This window comes from Antechinus flavipes, chromosome 6 (genome assembly GCF_016432865.1).
Source record: "Antechinus flavipes isolate AdamAnt ecotype Samford, QLD, Australia chromosome 6, AdamAnt_v2, whole genome shotgun sequence".
Lineage (NCBI taxonomy): Eukaryota > Metazoa > Chordata > Mammalia > Dasyuromorphia > Dasyuridae > Antechinus > Antechinus flavipes.
This window is the reverse complement of record NC_067403.1, coordinates 71,962,455-71,979,930: the sequence shown is the minus strand read 5'-3', so window position 1 is coordinate 71,979,930 and position 17,476 is coordinate 71,962,455. Positions and strand designations below refer to the sequence as shown.

Sequence of the window (17,476 nt, the reverse complement as noted above, 5' to 3'; positions counted from 1 at the left end):
TACCCCTTAGACAAGCTCTACAAATTATGCCCAGGGTACGCCTCAAAAACACCCATTGGAACTCCCGAGTTGAAATGGAAGTAAGGACCAGACTGAATTGTTGTCCACGTAGAGTAGGACGACAATGCTATGCCACTGAGTAGAATTCTATTTGCATTAATTATTCCTGCTAAACTAGTTGTTTTTCTATTTTGTTGAAGAGGTATGCAAATGTTTTTGACACTCCCAAAATTCAGCCACCAGGATAAACCCTGACTTTCTTACCCTAAGTAAAGCTTTGGGTAGTGGGGAATAACAGATTTTTGTGGAAAACGGGAAAGCAAAGGAAGTAAAGCAAAAGGCCTGAATTACGCCCTCGGATGGATAACCAATTTCTGAATTCTCAGTCCTGAAAGCATAAAATAACATATAGGATGATTCTTAAAATTAAAGCATAGTGATGATGAAATAGATAAATAAGCCTGAGTTCTGAGCTTACCGATATTTTTCCCATGTGCAGGAAGGCAAATATCAGAAGTCACAACTTGGTGCATCTGGGGGGAAAAAAGGGATAAATTTTTAAGGATTCCAACTCGTATAGAAAATCTAACAGTTCCTCATCCACCAATTTCATATACCAAAGAGATTGTTACTGATGGAGGTTATCCTTAGGCTCTTAGGTTTTTTTTTTCTCTCTCTAAATATTCTTCCTTGGTCATCTCACTAATTCCTGTGTGTAAAATTATCTGTATTAGAATGACTCTCTAATCTCCCCGATCAGCTCAAGTCTCTCTCCTGAGCTTTTGGCCTATATTATCAACTACCTACCAGACATTTGAACTGAATTTCCATAGGCTTCTCAAACTTAACATATCCAAAATAGAATTCATTATTCTTTACTAAAATCAAACTCTCTTTCAAACTTTTCTATTTCTGTCAAGGGTACCATCATCAACAAGAAAATCTTTTTCTTTTTTTCCAATATGGGATTTAAAAAATAAAATTTAATTTCAAAGAAAAAAGTCATTTCTAATCCCACCTTCTGCAAGAGTCCTTTCTAATTCTTCCCAGCAACCCCTCTGAAATTACCTTCCATCTGTTATGTATATATCTTGTATATACCTATTTATATTTGTCTCTATTTTCACAATGTTATATCCCAAAATGCTGAGACTGTTTTGCCTTTCCCCAGAGCTTTCTATAAGGCCTGGTAAATAGTAAGTATCTAATAAATACTTGTTGATTTTGTGACATTCAGTCCAACATTTTATGCCTTTTACTTTTACTATATAAAAAGAAGAAATGTGATCCTGTAGCACACAGTTCTCCAAATCCAGTCATTTTCCCTAGACTAAATTAGTCAATGGAGGAAAATGGTCTGATCCTTTTAGAAATGTTTTACAACTTCCACTCCCACTGACTAAGTTTCCAGAGACTGACTACAACCTCTCTTTTTGGAGGTCTAAAAGTAGCCAGGAAGGGTTGTCTTTCTAGCACTCTTAACTCCAGAAATCCTGCTACTGTGTGTTAACCTTTATATTTTTTGTCTCTTTTCTCTGTTAAGGGGAATGACCTATGGACAATAAGGATAATACAAAAGATGAACAGACAGTTGAAAATCAAGGTAAATTGGAAGATTATCAAGAAAGTCATTCAAGTAAACTAGATCCAGAAAAATTGCATCCTAAGGTACAGAAAAAAATAGAGTAATGAAATTGTTCAGCTATTTGAGTGATATTTGAAAGACTGGAGAACAGTAGAAATAGTCCAAGATTGGAGCAATGAAAATGTTGCCCTGATTTTGAAAAAAGCGAAATAACTAAAGTTTTTTTTTTTCAAACTCTACATCAGTGCTCTGGACATCATTTCAATCTGGCAAAATTCTACACTCAAGAACTCCTAAAGAAATGTTGCAAACATTTAGAAAAAGAGGCAACAAATGTCAAACTAACATTATTTGATTGGTAGGTGAGGAGAATGTAATAGATACAGTTAATCCAGATTTCATCAAAGTACAAAATGGAGAGATGTGGGTATATGAAAGTGTATTTAGAAAAAATTAGAATTGGTTGAATTACCAGACCTAATTATTAGTGGTCCAATATCAACATGGAGATAGGGCTCTGTCCTTGGCCCTGTTATATTATGTCTGAACAATTTTATCATTTACTTAGATAAAGGCATAAATGATGAGATTGTCAAATTTATGGTTATCACAAAGCTCAGGGGACACCAAACATGTAAGATCCAGTAAGATATCTCAGCAGGTTAGAATGGTGGGTGAAATTTAGTTTTATAGAATTTAATAAACATAAATATAAAACATGATATTTGGATTAAGAAAATCAATTCACAAATTTAAAAATGGGGGAGATGTGGCTATGCAATAGTTCAGGTAAAAAGAATCTGTTAGTTTTAGGAGACTGTGAATTCAACCTGAGGGAACCATTAAAAGCATCCCCAAAAGTTAATGCTATAATACACTGTACTGACGAGAATATTCTGATTAGAACATAGCTGACATATTGTCTTCTGTTCAGGGTATCACATTTAGGGATGATACTGACAAACTAGGGATGCAGGGAGAGATAATGACCAGAATGGTGAAAGATGACATGAGCTCATTGCTAAGAAGGGTCACTTTTTAAATAAATGAGTATGTTTGGTTTGGAGAAGAGAAGATATAACAAGGTATGATATAATTTTATACTTGTCTTGAAATCTGAAGGGAAGTTGTGCAAGATGGATTGTAAATAAGAGGAATCAGTGCATGTTACAAGGAGATGTTTTCTTTATGTCATGAAAGATTTTTAATCAATTTTTTGTTGTGTATCAGTCATTTCAGTTTGCATCCAACTCTACGACCTCATTTAAGGTTTTCTTGGCAAAGATACTGATGTAGTTTGCCATTTCTTTCTGCAGCTCATTTTAAAGATAAGAAAACCAAGTAAAAACAAGGTTCAGTGACTTGCCCAGAGTCACATAGCTAGGAAGTATCTAAGGCCAGATTTGAACTTGAGAAGATGAGTCTTCGTCACTCTGTCTCAGCATTCTATGCACTGTGCCATCTACCTGCCCAATCTGTTCAAAAATGTAATGGGCTACCTTGGAAGATAGTAGGTTCCCATTCACAATAAGTGTTTAAGCAAAAGACTAGATTACCAGATATTGGGGATCCAATTCACTGTGATTCAGCAAACGATTTTAAATGCCTCTCCTATGTCAGGTACTATGCTAGACTCTGAGGATTTGAAGACAAAAATGAGAATAACTATTCCTGAAGAGCTTACATTCTACTGAAGGTTCTGATACATATATAAAGGGGATTTTGTGCATGTGATTCTTATTCAGCAACAAATAAAGCCTCTTCCACTGCTGAGATTCTGATTTGGTGATGGCTACAGACAAAACATAGCATCTGAAGGTAGACATAGAATTAAGAATTGAAAGACCAAGCAAAGATCAGCAAAACTGGTGACAAAGGACAGTGACTGAACAGGCCAAAAGGACTAGAGTCCTGTCATCATATCAAACCCAAGGACAGAGATGATTTCTGTTCATTTCATGTCTCCAATGGGAAGATCCCCATAGAATAGGAGAAAATTGGGAATGAAAACAAAGAGGTATTCAATATTCAACGTTGCATGGACCCACACTTAACACCATATACCAAGATAAGATCAAAATGGGTCCATGACCTAGGCATAAAGAACGAGATTATAAATAAATTAGAGGAACATAGGATAGTTTATCTCTCAGACTTGTGGAGGAGAAAGAAATTTGTGACCAAAGATGAACTAGAGATCATTACTGATCACAAAATAGAAAATTTTGATTACATCAAATTAAAAAGCCTTTGTATGTAGCAGCCCTGTTTGTAGTGGCTAGAAACTGGAAAATGAATGGATGCCCATCAATTGGAGAATGGTTGGATAAATTGTGGTATATGAATGTTATGGAATATTATTGTTCTGTAAGGAATGACCAGCAGGATGAATACAGAGAGGCTTGGAGAGACCTACATGGACTGATGCTAAGTGAGATGAGCAGAACCAGGAGATCATTATACACTTCGACAACGATATTGTATGAGGATGTATTCTGATGGAAGTGGATTTCTATGACAAAGAGACCTAACTGAGTTTCAATGGATAAATGATGGACAGAAACAGCTACACCCAAGGAAGGAACACTGGGAAACGAATGTGAACTATTTGCATTTTTGATTTTCTTCCCGAGTTATTTTTACCTTCTGAATCCAATTCTCCCTGTGCAACAGGAGAACTGTTCGGTTCTGCAAATATGTATTGTATCTAGGATATACTGCAACATATTTAACATATATAGGACTGCTTGCCATCTTGGGGGGGGGGGTGGAGGGAGGGAGGGGAAAAAACGAAACATAAGCGAGTGCAAGGGATAATGTTGTAAAAAATTACCCTGGCATGGATTCTGTCAATACAAAGTTATTATTAAATAAAATAAAATTTAAATGTAAAAAAAAATAAAATAAAAAAGCCTTTGTACAAACAAAACTAATGCAAACAAGATTAGAAGGGAAGCAACAAACTGGGAAAACATCTTCACAGTTAAAGGTTCTGATAAAGGCCTCATTTCCAAAATATATAGAGAACTGACTCAAATTTATAAGAAATCAAGCCATTCTCCAATTGATAAATGGTCAAAGGATATGAACAGACAATTTTCAGATGGTGAAATTGAAACTATTACCACTCATATGAAAGAGTGTTCTAAATCACTATTGATCAGAGAAATGCAAATTAAGACAACTCTGAGATACCACTACACACCTGTCAGATTGGCTAAGATGACAGGAAAAAATAATGATGAATGTTGGAGGGGATGCGGGAAAACTGGGACACTAATGCATTGTTGGTGGAGTTGTGAACGAATCCAACCATTCTGGAGAGCAATCAGGAATTATGCCCAAAAAGTTATCAAACTGTGCATACCCTTTGATCCAGCAGTGTTTCTATTGGGCTTATATCCCAAAGAAATACTAAAGAAGGGAAAGGGACCTATATGTGCCAAAATGTTTGTGGCAGCCCTGTTTGTAGTGGCCAGAAACTGGAAAATGAATGGATGCCCATCAATTGGAGAATGACTGGGTAAATTGTGGTATATGAATGTTATGGAATATTATTGTTCTGTAAGAAATGACCAGCAGGATGAATACAGAGAGGCTTGGAGAGACTTACATGAACTGATGCTAAGTGAAATGAGCAGAACCAGGAGATCATTATACACTTCCACAACGATATTGTATGAGGATGTATTCTGATGGAAGTGGATTTCTTTGACAAAGAGACCTAACTCAGTTTCGATTGATAAATGATGGACAGAAGCAGCTACATCCAAAGAAAGAACACTGGGAAATGAATGTGAAGTATTTGCATTTTTGTTTTTCTTCCCAGGTTATTTTTACCTTCTGAATCCAATTCTCCCTGTACAACAAGAGAACTGTTCGATTCTGCAAACATATATTGTATCTAGGGTCACTGCATTGTTGCATACCTCCTGGCTAAGAGGTGAGGGATTCAGAGTGCAAGTTAAGATGATTTTGAGATATAGCTAGTAAGGGAATTGGTTTTACTTTATTATTCATATCTAAAATAGGGGTTTTGTTTTCTTTCATGGGGGAAGAAAAAAGAAGAGAAGGCAGATTTTCTTTGTTTAAAAAAATATTTTTTAAAAAAAGAAATATCATTGCAAATAGAAGATATATAGTTCGTGTCCTCAAGAATACTTCAGTCTAGTTGGGGCAGCCAGACTGTGTAGACATGGAAGAGCTCTTTATCTTCTTCTGCCAAAATGAGGCAATTGGACTAGAAGACCTCCAAAGGAATCTATGTTCAAATTCTTGTAGTCTCTAAAGGATTCTTTTACTGAGCAATAATATGTTTTTGTTAGAAATGCTTAACTGAGTCTGAAGTGAAAATGTTCTTGGATGTTGAGTAAATCACTTAACCTCTGAGGGCTTCCATTTTCCGCACATATATTTGGAAGAATAATCTTCTTTTCCTACCTATCTCAGAAGGGCACTGGAGAGGCAAAATAAGATATTGAGCCTGAAGTCTTTTTGAGCTCCTTCCAAGTAGCAAAGTACTATATAATTATACTCTTTGCCATTTCTTCTTGAGAAATGAGACTGAAAGATAACAAAGGAGGAAAAAAGGATATAAAGAAGCCCCGATACTAGATTTGATGTTTGAAGTTACATCCTAGTTGGGGTCTGGAATATCTTAAACCCCAAAGTTGCTATGGTCATGAAGAGCTTTCTCCCTCATTTCCTTCAATTCCAACTCTAACCCAAAGGAATAACTCAGATGCAGAGATAGTAAATTCTAGTAGAGATTCCCATTTGAAAGATTTCATTACACAAATAGAAAGCATTGCTACTATTCCATTTTGCATTTTTGATTTGTCATTAGTTATTACATTTAGAATTTCCTCCATGGACTGAGTTTTAGACTATTTTCTCACCCTTATGGTGTTTTATCTTCTATTTCTGTGAGAATGATCTTCAATCTATCCTGAACACCACTTGCCAATAATAATAATGCCAAATAATAAAATGGTAATGGAAAGACACGTGGTAGAAATGCCACAGGTTACACTATACAACAAAAAGGGTGCTATGAAAAAGATGAGAATAAAAGATATCATTAAAGAAATGTGTATATAGAAAAAGAAGTTAAATTGGTCTGGTGTCAAGAGCAGGAGACTGTCATCCTATGTGCTCCACTGGTATTCTTGTGACAGAGAGATAGAGACAGGAGAGGGGGAGAAGGAGAAGGAGAGGAAAGAGAAGAAGACAGACACAGAGACAGAGAGAGAACATCTATGAAGCACTTACTATATGCTAGGAATACAAAAAAAAAAAAAAAACAAGATAATTCCTACTCTTACATTCTAATCAAGAAAGATGATACATAAAGAACAGCTGGAATCCAGGGGTAGATTCCACATTTATGGGGCAAGCTGGGTGGCAAAGAGATGAAATCTGAAGAGTAACTTCAGTGTAAAACAATATCAAGAGAAAGTAAAGAAGGTTCCTAAAAGATTTGGAACACATTCCATAATGAACTTAGAGAAATATTCACATAAGAATCATACAGAATAGGCAGACATTGGCAGGAACAGTGACATTAATGAAATCCCAGATCCATTTGAATATTTAAAATACCAAATTTTTAAAGTTCTTACTCCTCTTTTGATCCTGGCCCCAAAATGTTTGCAATCTTGCCTCCTAATTTTGAATAAGATCAGAATTTGATTAGCAAACTCTTCATTCAAATTCTAAGTCATCATTAGTATACAGACCCATTCAATTATTCCTCTGGAGCTCATATTAAATCAGTAATAATTAGTTGGTTTAGGATTGGTTTTAACTAGATGAAAATTCAATTTAGACTGAGACTGTTCTATGTACCTTATATTTATCCAGAATATATATAAGAATGTTATGTGAAATCTCTCATTAGTGTTAAATTATACTACAATGAATGAGACACATATTTTTGGATAGGCAATGTGAGAATTAGTACTGCTTTGTTATACATATTTATTACAAATGTTTTGTGTATTTTTCTTTCAGTAAGGAAGAAAGGTAGGAGGGAAAGAATTGTTTGTTAATTGAGAAAAATCAAATTTAACACAAAATAAATCATGCTATAATTCTTTACTCACTGAATTTGTTTTTCCTTCAAGGAAAAAAAAATCAAATTAGTTTTGGTTGATGAATACATGTTGATCCTATTTATCATCTTCTTTAGCAGTTGTTTTGTTAATATTAAAATTATTTAAATCACATTTGGAAGTAAAATTGACCAATTAGAACTGCTATTAACATATGTTTTATTTCCCTTTATAGGTAGGGTTTGAATTAAGTCATGAGTTGACCAGAACAATCTTTTCATTTCTTTACCCCAATAGAGCAGGTCCAAACTCATCCTGTGACTGAGAACTAGAGTGGGGTTTAAAGGTCATTTAGACCAGGGACTTCTTAAACTTTTTCTATTCCTGACACCTTTCCACCTAAGAAATTTTGATGGGACTCCAAGTATATAGGTATATAAAACAGATATACAGATCAAACATTTTGTGTTTGAGTTGATTTCTTAAAATTTGGTTTTTGTCATATCAAATAAAGAAAGTCATATCAAATGTAATATCAAATGATGAGAAAAATAAAATACGGGGTAATGGCTAGGAGCCAACTACAAAGCCAAGAACCAAAGTTCAATTTCTGACAAATGATGGCTGTGTGATTTTGAACAGGTCACCTAACCTCAATGCTCTAGGCACCTCTCTAGGACTAAAAATTGCAAAGAAGTCTACATTGTTAGAATTGGTATGGGAATTCCCCATATCAATGAAATCATAGATTCAATACCTATGCAATTTTGAGCCCTATAAAGTAAAAAATACTTCCAACAATCTTTTCAAGCACTTGAATCAACTAAATTATTTACTTAATCTTATTACCTAAGAATAATAAAAAATTATTATTGTACTCCTGCCTAAGTCCTGTCTCATATAAGATGAATAACAAAATCTTTCACTTACCACTCGTCGCTTAACATTCAGTGAATCCTTAAAGTAACTGGTAATATCAGGAGTGGGAGGAGCTAGAAGACAAATGGAAAAGAAAAAAAAAGGCTGGCACTAAACCCAGTGTTCCCTTGGAGTTCTCCAAAATTTTCTTGGAGGCTTCTCCCACAAATATCACATAATATCTGCCCTATTTAAAGGTATAATCATTAGAAAGTATGATTATTTTTGTAGGATAGAGATGTTACAGAAAAAAACATTTTCTGGAAATAGTAAATATTTTTATTACTGAACTCTGGTGTGACACTTATTAAGCCAATGGGAGAAAAATTCTAACAGATGATTCCAAGTTATACAATTTTTTTAAATCAAATTTTATTTTGTTTTGCCATTTACATTTTTCAACATAATCTTTTCCTCCTTTCCCTCCCAGAGATCATTTTCCATAAAAATGAATATAAAAAAGAGCAAAAAAAATTAGGCAAAAACCTATGAATTAAAAAGTATATTATATGCCATATTCCACATTCAAATACCACCCCTAAAAAGAACCTCCTAATATCCCTTCTTTGAGGTCAAGATTGTTCATTATAATTGTCACATTAATTTTCCATTGTTTTGTTGTTAGTCTTTTGAATTACATTATTACACAACTTCTAACATGAATGATACACTAAGGGTTTGCCTTCTATTATGTTCTTAGAATCATAGGATTCAATATTTGGAACTGGGAGAAAGCTTAAGGGACATACGAGCATAGACTTAGGGTTGAAAGGAATTTTAGAGGCAATCTGGTTCAACATACCTTCATCTTACAGGTGGGTAAGCAAGCCTAGAGAGATTTGCCCAGAGCAACATGACTGGTATCATTCACAGGATCTGAAAAAAGTCTTCCTGACTCCAAGTCTCTCATGATATCCATTAAACCATCCTGCAACAATTTCAGGTATTTGGAGTGCTAGCATAGCTTTGAAGGTGGGAATCAGATGTTTGGAAGGGTTGAGGGCAAGTGAGGACAAACAATGAATAAATGTGTTTAATAAGAGTCAGGGAAATGGGGTAGTGACTATTCAGTACTCTGTGTATTATAAATACGTGTGTTTGTGCCTTATTCTCCTTTTACACTCTGTTACACTTTACTCCTTTAACCATGAGAGAAAGGACCATGTGTTATGTAAATATTGATTCTTCTCCAACCCATTGCCCAGCACAATACTGCCCACATAGTAGGTATATAATCCATCTTCAGTGAATAAATAATGAATATAAATTGAACAGCATCTATAATTTTATTATAACCTTCTGACTTTTTCTTGGTTTACTATATTTATTCAGTAAGAGAGAAAGGATTTTTTTTTCTAAGAATACTCAGCCAAGGTGAAGGCTTGAGACAGTTATCTGAATGATTCAAGGGAAAAAAACAACACATTACCACAAAATTCAGGTGAGAGCAGACTGCAGTTTTAATCTGGGCAATTTGCCTTACCACTTCACTTCCCCAATGAATATGAATTTCTAACCTTTCAAGGGTTAGAGCCCCAAGGCATTGACAGATGCTTTAAGTAACTTATCACCTTGCAAGAGAAAAACATGAGAAGCAGAGCAGCACGGTTCCCCAAGTAATGACCTCTCTGCTGAGCTCCAGGCCCAAATCTCCAACCACCTAACGGAAGGTCATCTTTGCCTGGTAGTTCCCTGGGCATCTCAAGTGCCCATCCACATCCAGCACATGTACAACTGTGCTCATTTCTCCCAATAAATGTCTTGCTCTTCTGACTTCCCTCTTTTTATCTCTATTCACCCAATCTCCCATATCCACATCACGATGGGTGCTTGGTTGTCTCCTTTAGCCTTCAGATCTCATCAAGGAGCCAGATTCTGTGATTTCATATCTCCTAAATCTCTTGGATCATTCCTTCCTCTGTTTCCATTGCCACATAATATACCATCACTCACCTAGACTATTGCAATAGCCCCCACACATTTTGAAAGGTCTTCTCCCTTTAACTCTTTCCCCAGGTCCAACCCATCCTTTCTGTCATTGCCAGAATCATTTTTCTCATGCACACACTCTTCTGAGTGCATCTGTGACTCCATCCTGGCTTGTATTCCATATCTGCAACGTTCTGCTCTGTCACTTCAGTCTTTTATTTCATCAGGCTTTCTCCATGACTTAGCTCAAATCTTACCTTCTGCAGAAGACCTTTCTAGTCTACTCTCTCTCCTCCCCAGCTAATGTCTTCCCCTTTCAGATTACTTGATCTACTCTGTATATATATTGTATAAACCTAGGTTTTTACAAGCTATCACTCCCATTCAAATAATAACTAGGTTTTATTTACCACCTTAATATTTGTCAAAAACTTGATAGATGTTATTTGGACATCTTCACAACAGTCCTGGGAAGTAGATGTTATTATTATCCCTATTTTTACAGATGAGGAATTTTACAGACCAAGAGAGATTTAATGAATTGCCCAGAGTTATACAAGCTATGAAGTATGAGGCGGGAGGACCTAGCCACTTCACCACCTGCCTATAGTGTGGATTGTGTGCCCTCTAGGAACAGGAATTTATTTAATGCATGATGACTGACTGATATCACATCTGCTATAAATTGTTCACAAGATTTCTATTGTTTATGGAATAAAGTTCAAACTTCCTTGCCTGGCATTCAAAATCCATAAGGTGGCAATACTTTGCCTTTCTAGTCTGTTCACATATTATTCCCTGGCACTATTCTATGATTTAGATAAACTAGATCACTTTCTGCTCCTCAAACATTGTTTTTCCTCCACGGCTTTCCTAACTATTCCCCATGCATGAAAGCCCCTCCCCACAACTCAAGTTTTGACAGTCTTATTATTAAATTCCTCCCAGTTCTTAAAGCCCAAATCAAATATCCTTTTCCTTGTAACCTTCCTTCATCCTGCTGGCTCCAACCTCACAGTAAAGTTTGTTTTACCATTCTCTAATGATTTTATCATGTAATATTTTATTAATTATCAGTATTTCATGAATCTTCTCACTACTTACACAGATATATTACATATGCTTATATATACAGGTACATATTTCATTTTATATATTACATGCATATTTATATATGTACACATGTATGATGTAAATTATGCATATGCAGCATGCCATTTTCAACCTCTATGAGACTATCCATTCCATTTCATGTCATATTTTGAACATATTCTTCATTCATTTGATTTTATCTGTGTGAATAGTTAAGCTACTCATGAAATACAGATAATAGATAGATATATGATAGATAAGATAGATGATAGGTAGGCAGATAGATGGAAACATACATATACTTAGATACATATATGTGTCTATATATGTGCATAATATATGTATATACATATATAGATGCATAAATATTTGTGTAAATTATTAATGAACAAGTAGGAAGAGGTGAATTTCTACCAATTCTTTAAAATTTAACCCAAGTAGCCCTTCCCTTTTATTGGGTATCTATATTTGAGGAAGGAGGATCATACCATTTGAATTATATGTAAACACATTTATTCTGTAAGCTTCATGATGGTAAGGACTATGTATTGATCTAAAATTTGTATTTCCCTCAAGGCCTATGTCACATTGCTCTGCAAACTTTATATATATATATAATATATATATATATATAATATATATATATATATATATATATATATATAAATACACACACACACACATATATATATATATATACATACACGTGTGTGTGTATCTTTAACTAATAAATATAAAATTACTTGACCATCTTTTTGTGTGTGTATCTTTAACTAATAAATATAAAATTACTTGACCATCTCCAGGATTAAATATAAAATTTTTGTTCTAGAATTCAAACTCTTTCATAATCTTCCCTCTCTTCCCCCCAATGCCCTCCAACACCTTTTTCCAATCTTACACTTTCCCCATGGCCTTTCAGTCTTTGTGTCAACAATACTCGTTTCCTTGCTGCTGCATTCCATCTCCAATTTGGGGCATTTTATCTAGCAGCCCCCTATCCTGAAAAGTCTTCTTTTCTCCTCCCCTCCATCTCCTGCCTTCCCTGGCTTCCTTCAAATACTACATAAAATCCCACCTATGGAAAACCTTTCCAAATCCCCCTTAGCAACAGTGTATTTTCTCAGTTGATTAATTATCTACAATTTATCCTTTGTAAAGATTTTTTTGTACGTATATAACTATTTTTATGTTTAGGTCTTCTTGATTCTCAATCCAGCATTTTATCCACTATCACCTAGCTCCTGCTAAATTGGTGCATTTGCTAACAATTTCCATCAAAAATTCAATTTCCAAAATAAACTTTAATGTTGTCTTTCTGAACAATATCCTTTTTTCAGTTTGGTTTTTTATTAAAGACATTTTATGTGGCTGTGATTTACTGGCATTTCTCCACCTCTCTGCTTCCACTTTCCAATCCAAGAACAGTAATAAGATTAGTTGACATCATTCATGAGAATAGAAAGCATCCCACACATCAAAATATGGAACTACTCCAGTCTTTCAATGAGATCTTGAACTTCTGGCTGCTTGCTCCACAGTTCTGATTAGGATCCATCCACTCCTTCTTCATTCTTTGTGATTTCTTGTTCTGCCTTTCCACAGGTGATCCACGCATGATCCTGGAGTCCTTCACCTGGTTCATAGATATGAATACAGCATGGAGGTTTTCTATCTGCTACCCCCAACACATGTGCTACATAACTAACTGACCCAACTATTTTTCAGATCATGAACACCTCGGAAATACTTTATGATGCTTCTGAGGGGGAATAAGTCATCATGTATAACTTCCTACTGCCCTTAAAGAGGATGGAGATAAGTCTTAGACACTATCAAGTCTAATTAATAATCTCAATGTGTTGATGAAGAAACTCTGGCCCAGATAAGTTAGATGACTTTGATGTACAGTGATGCTAAGCAGCAGAGCTGGGATTCAAAATCACAAAAAATCATGGAATTTGAGAGTCCGATATGATCTTCATGGCCATCCAATCCAATTTATACATGAAAATAATTACCACGACAGTAAACCTGACAGACATTATCCAGCCTCTGCTTGAAGAATTCCAATGTGGGAAGAATCTACCATCTCTAGAGATGAACTATTCCTTTTGGACACTGTACTTGGGAAATTTTTCCAAATTTTAATCCTATATTTCCCTCTTTACAACTTTTATTTGTTGTTTCTGTTTCCTTCCTTTTAATGACCATCCCCTTCAATACTTGAAGATACTTATCATATCTTCCCATTCCCAGGTCTTCTCTTCTTCAAGCAAAATATCTCCTGTTCCATCAAACAAATCCTCATATGATATAAACTTGAGGCCTTTCCTGTTCCTGAACTCTAAAGTCCATGGCCCTTCCATTATGTCACAGCACAAATGTCAGTAACTACCAGGAAATTCAACTCTTCTATTCAGGGACCTGAGGTGTTTTGCAGTGATAGAATGAAATACCCAAATTAACTATGGGGGACATATTAAGGAAGACTCTAACTGCATCCAGCGAAAGAGTTGATAAAAAGAAATATGTATAGAATGAATTTACATATATATATGGTAAACATGTATTTATGTGTGTATATATATAAATATATATGGATATGTATGTACATATATGGATATCATATAAGTCTATATACAAACACATAGATACATATTTGTGTCTAATGGTAGCCATCCTTAGGATAGGGCAATGGGGAGAAGAAAAAAGAAAAAAATAAATTTACATGATAACTATTTTATATTTAAAAGGAATAGCAAATTGTACATGTAGATTTGCAGATTCGTGTACAATCATCTTTTTATTATTTTATGTTATGGAAATGTTTGCTTTAATCCAAAAAGTAAAAAACAATTTTAGAAAATTAAATTAAAAAAAAAAAAAGAATCACACAGAAGAGTAGTACAAGTCAGTAGCAGAGACACATAGGCAGAGTGAGCACCTTTTCTGTCTCTTCCATTTACTGATACATGACACCACAGAAACCCCGCTTCTTCAAAGTGTTGTATAAATCTTCCTTACAAAATAGGGATCATATTCTCTATTCCTTCCTTTCTCTTAGGGATCAGTTTTGAACTCCCTGGAAAGACTGAAAGAATAAGAAGTGACCCCAAAAAGCTGATGATTGCAAGATGGAGACCTGTTCTTTTCTCTCTCTTTGGAGAAACAAACGAGAAGTGAGTTTCATTTGCAGGTGGGGGAAGAATTGAGATAAGACATTAAAAGCAGACCTGCTTTAGAATAAAGGTTGTTAACAAACCCTTGGGAGCATACTGAAGAAAATAGTGAAATCTCTTTCCTTAAAGATGTTTCTAAATAAAGCATATCTTCATAGCAGCACATTTTATAGTATCCAATAGCTGGAAATAGAGATGGGAATAAGGGTGGGGATGGAGTAGAGGTACTAGTAGTGGGAGAATAACTGAACAAGCTGTGGCATATGAATATAGTTGTATTCATATTGTAAGAATGATAAATGTGAGGAATTCAGAGAAACATTAGAAGACTTCATATGAACTGAAGAAAATGCAGAAGCAAAAGAATATATGCAACAACTGCATTATTATAAATAGAAAAACAAGAAGTCAGAAGACATCAGGATCAAATCTTGTCTAGTTACTTTGGTGTGATTTTAATCAATTCCCAAAGCTAAGGAGAGAGGCAACTGGATGATGGAGCAGATGGAGCATTGGCCCTGGAGTCAGGCTCTCCCTGAGTTCAAATCCAGCTTCACTCACTTATAGGCTGTATGACCCTGGGCAATTTACTTAACTCTCTTTGCCTCAGTTTCTTCATGTGTAAAATCAGCTGGAGAAAGAAATGGCAAATCACAACAGTAACTTTGCCAAGAAAACCCAAAATGGGTTTACAAAGAGTCAGCCATTACTGAAGTGACTCAAGAACACAAAGCTAAGGGGTTTTTAGATATAGATTAGGCTAATTTACCTCTTAGTTCCTACTCTCAAAATTGTGTAATTTTCTTTGTAGAACCCTCGTTTCTGAGTCTCACTTGCTTCATCTGTAAAAAGAGGAGGTTGGGCTCTTTAAAGCCCAATGCCAATGTTACCTCCTCTTGGAAAGCATGTATAACTTCCTCATCCTACCCTCAGACAAGAAACACCTTCCTTCTGGGTCCTCAGATGGCACACAATATGTTGTGACTTTCTATTTATCTATGACTTACTAATATATTTGATCAGTAGCCTTCAGACTCTTTTGATTATATATCTCTATCATGAAAGATTTTTGAGCATATACTACCCAAATATTTGTATTTGTGATTTTCTAAATTATATTCATTTACTATTATGCCAGCAATCAAAGGCAATATAAGACATCTGCCTGAACAGGAGGCAGACTACTAGGTCCCACATACCTGGCTCCAGAAAAGATCTGAAATTCATGCTAACCCAAATGCTAACTCAAGAACTCCAATGAGAAATTACAGTAAGTGATTTCTTCCACACTAGAACTAAATGATGAAAAATTAGCTAGTACACATACACTAAGAAAAGGAGCCTACCACAAAAGCAAGTGGGAGAACTGGGTCTAAAGATCCATTCCTGCATAATCAGAGATACATGAAAAGGATTGCCAGCAGAGGCAGTGAGAGTGGAAGGATCTCCTGAGAAGGACTCAAGGAGGCCACAAAACTCCAGGAAGATCAGAGAGCTCCAGAGTAAAGACCTTGGAAGTCTCTGGGAGTGACAGCAGCAAGAGCCTCCCCTGCAAAGCTCAGAATGAGACAGCACAGGTGGCTGGAGTCAAGAAGACCTGAGATTCAAGTCTGGTCTCAGACACACTAACTATGTGATCCTGGACAAATCCCTTTTAATTATCTCCAACCTCCCAAAAAAGTAAGCAATCACGTTTTCTATATGTAGAGATGACTACAGTATGAGGTGAAGGCTTGGATTCAGGCTCACCTACTAGAATAGAGTCCAGGGAAGGACTGGGAGTACAATCCGATTGGCTGGTTGGAATGAAAGCCAAAGTAGGGGTTACTGGGTCTGAGAATGAACTGAAGACTTTCATTCGAGCAAGATAAGATCGTAGCCTTGGGTAGTTCTTTGCACTGAGTCCAAATTTCAGGGGAGGGGGAGAGGTAGGAATGAAGACCCACAGAGATATTTTTGTAAGAGCAATGTGATTGAATATGCTTCATTATTTTTGAACAATTTTGATTTCACACTTTGTGATACAGCAATTTTAAGATCTAGTTCTAAGTTCAGTTTATTTAAATACTTGGCACTTATAGCTGAAAAAGATAGCTCACAAAAATATGCCAAAGGGAAGTACACATAATTGATTGTCAGTAAATTATAATCTCATCCACTAAATATGTAAAAAAAAAATTTTGAAAGTATACTAATAAATTTCTTCCCTGATAACAACCAGTAATTCTTGTTAAAATTATAAATATAAATGGATTCAAATTACATTGAAACTATTTAGAATATTTTTAAACAGGTTAGAAGATTTCAGTTTCCAAATTTTCTAAATATGAAGGTATGAGATATTTTGTAGGGTACACACAAATCATTCCCACAATAAGATCATCCATGGATGGAAATGTTTTGAAACATCAATTTTCAAAATGCTTTCTTCAAAGAAAGTTTCTTTTGAAATGGAGCTATTTTCTCACTTGTTGAAAATGTCTCACTTTTATCTTGAAAGGACATATCAAGTGTATATGTGTTTTTAATATATGTTAAGTAGAATACTATTAACAGCCATTTCTATTCACAGAAAAGGTCGGGAATTTGGGATACTAGTCTTTTTATAAAAGAAAAATGCACAATTCATCCTTCTCTTCCTTCTCCTCTCTTCCCTTCTCCCCTACTCTTTCTCTCTCCTCTCTCTCTCCTTATTCCCCTCCTCTCACTCCTCCTTC

The 17,476-nt window shown here is 35.3% G+C and overlaps 1 protein-coding gene across 3 annotated transcripts in view; it reads right to left on the bottom strand.

Moving 5' to 3' along the window:
* C6H4orf51 (chromosome 6 C4orf51 homolog) overlaps window positions 1-17,476 on the bottom strand; it is a 67,295-nt gene that overhangs the window by 31,377 nt on the left and 18,442 nt on the right. For all 3 annotated transcript variants that reach the window (XM_051967455.1, XM_051967454.1, XM_051967456.1), the window contains exons 4-5: window positions 8,569-8,630; window positions 479-533 (exon numbers count right to left, since the gene is read on the bottom strand). In XM_051967455.1, the coding sequence (XP_051823415.1) occupies window positions 479-533; window positions 8,569-8,630 (117 nt within the window). The remainder of the gene's footprint in view (window positions 1-478; window positions 534-8,568; window positions 8,631-17,476) is intronic.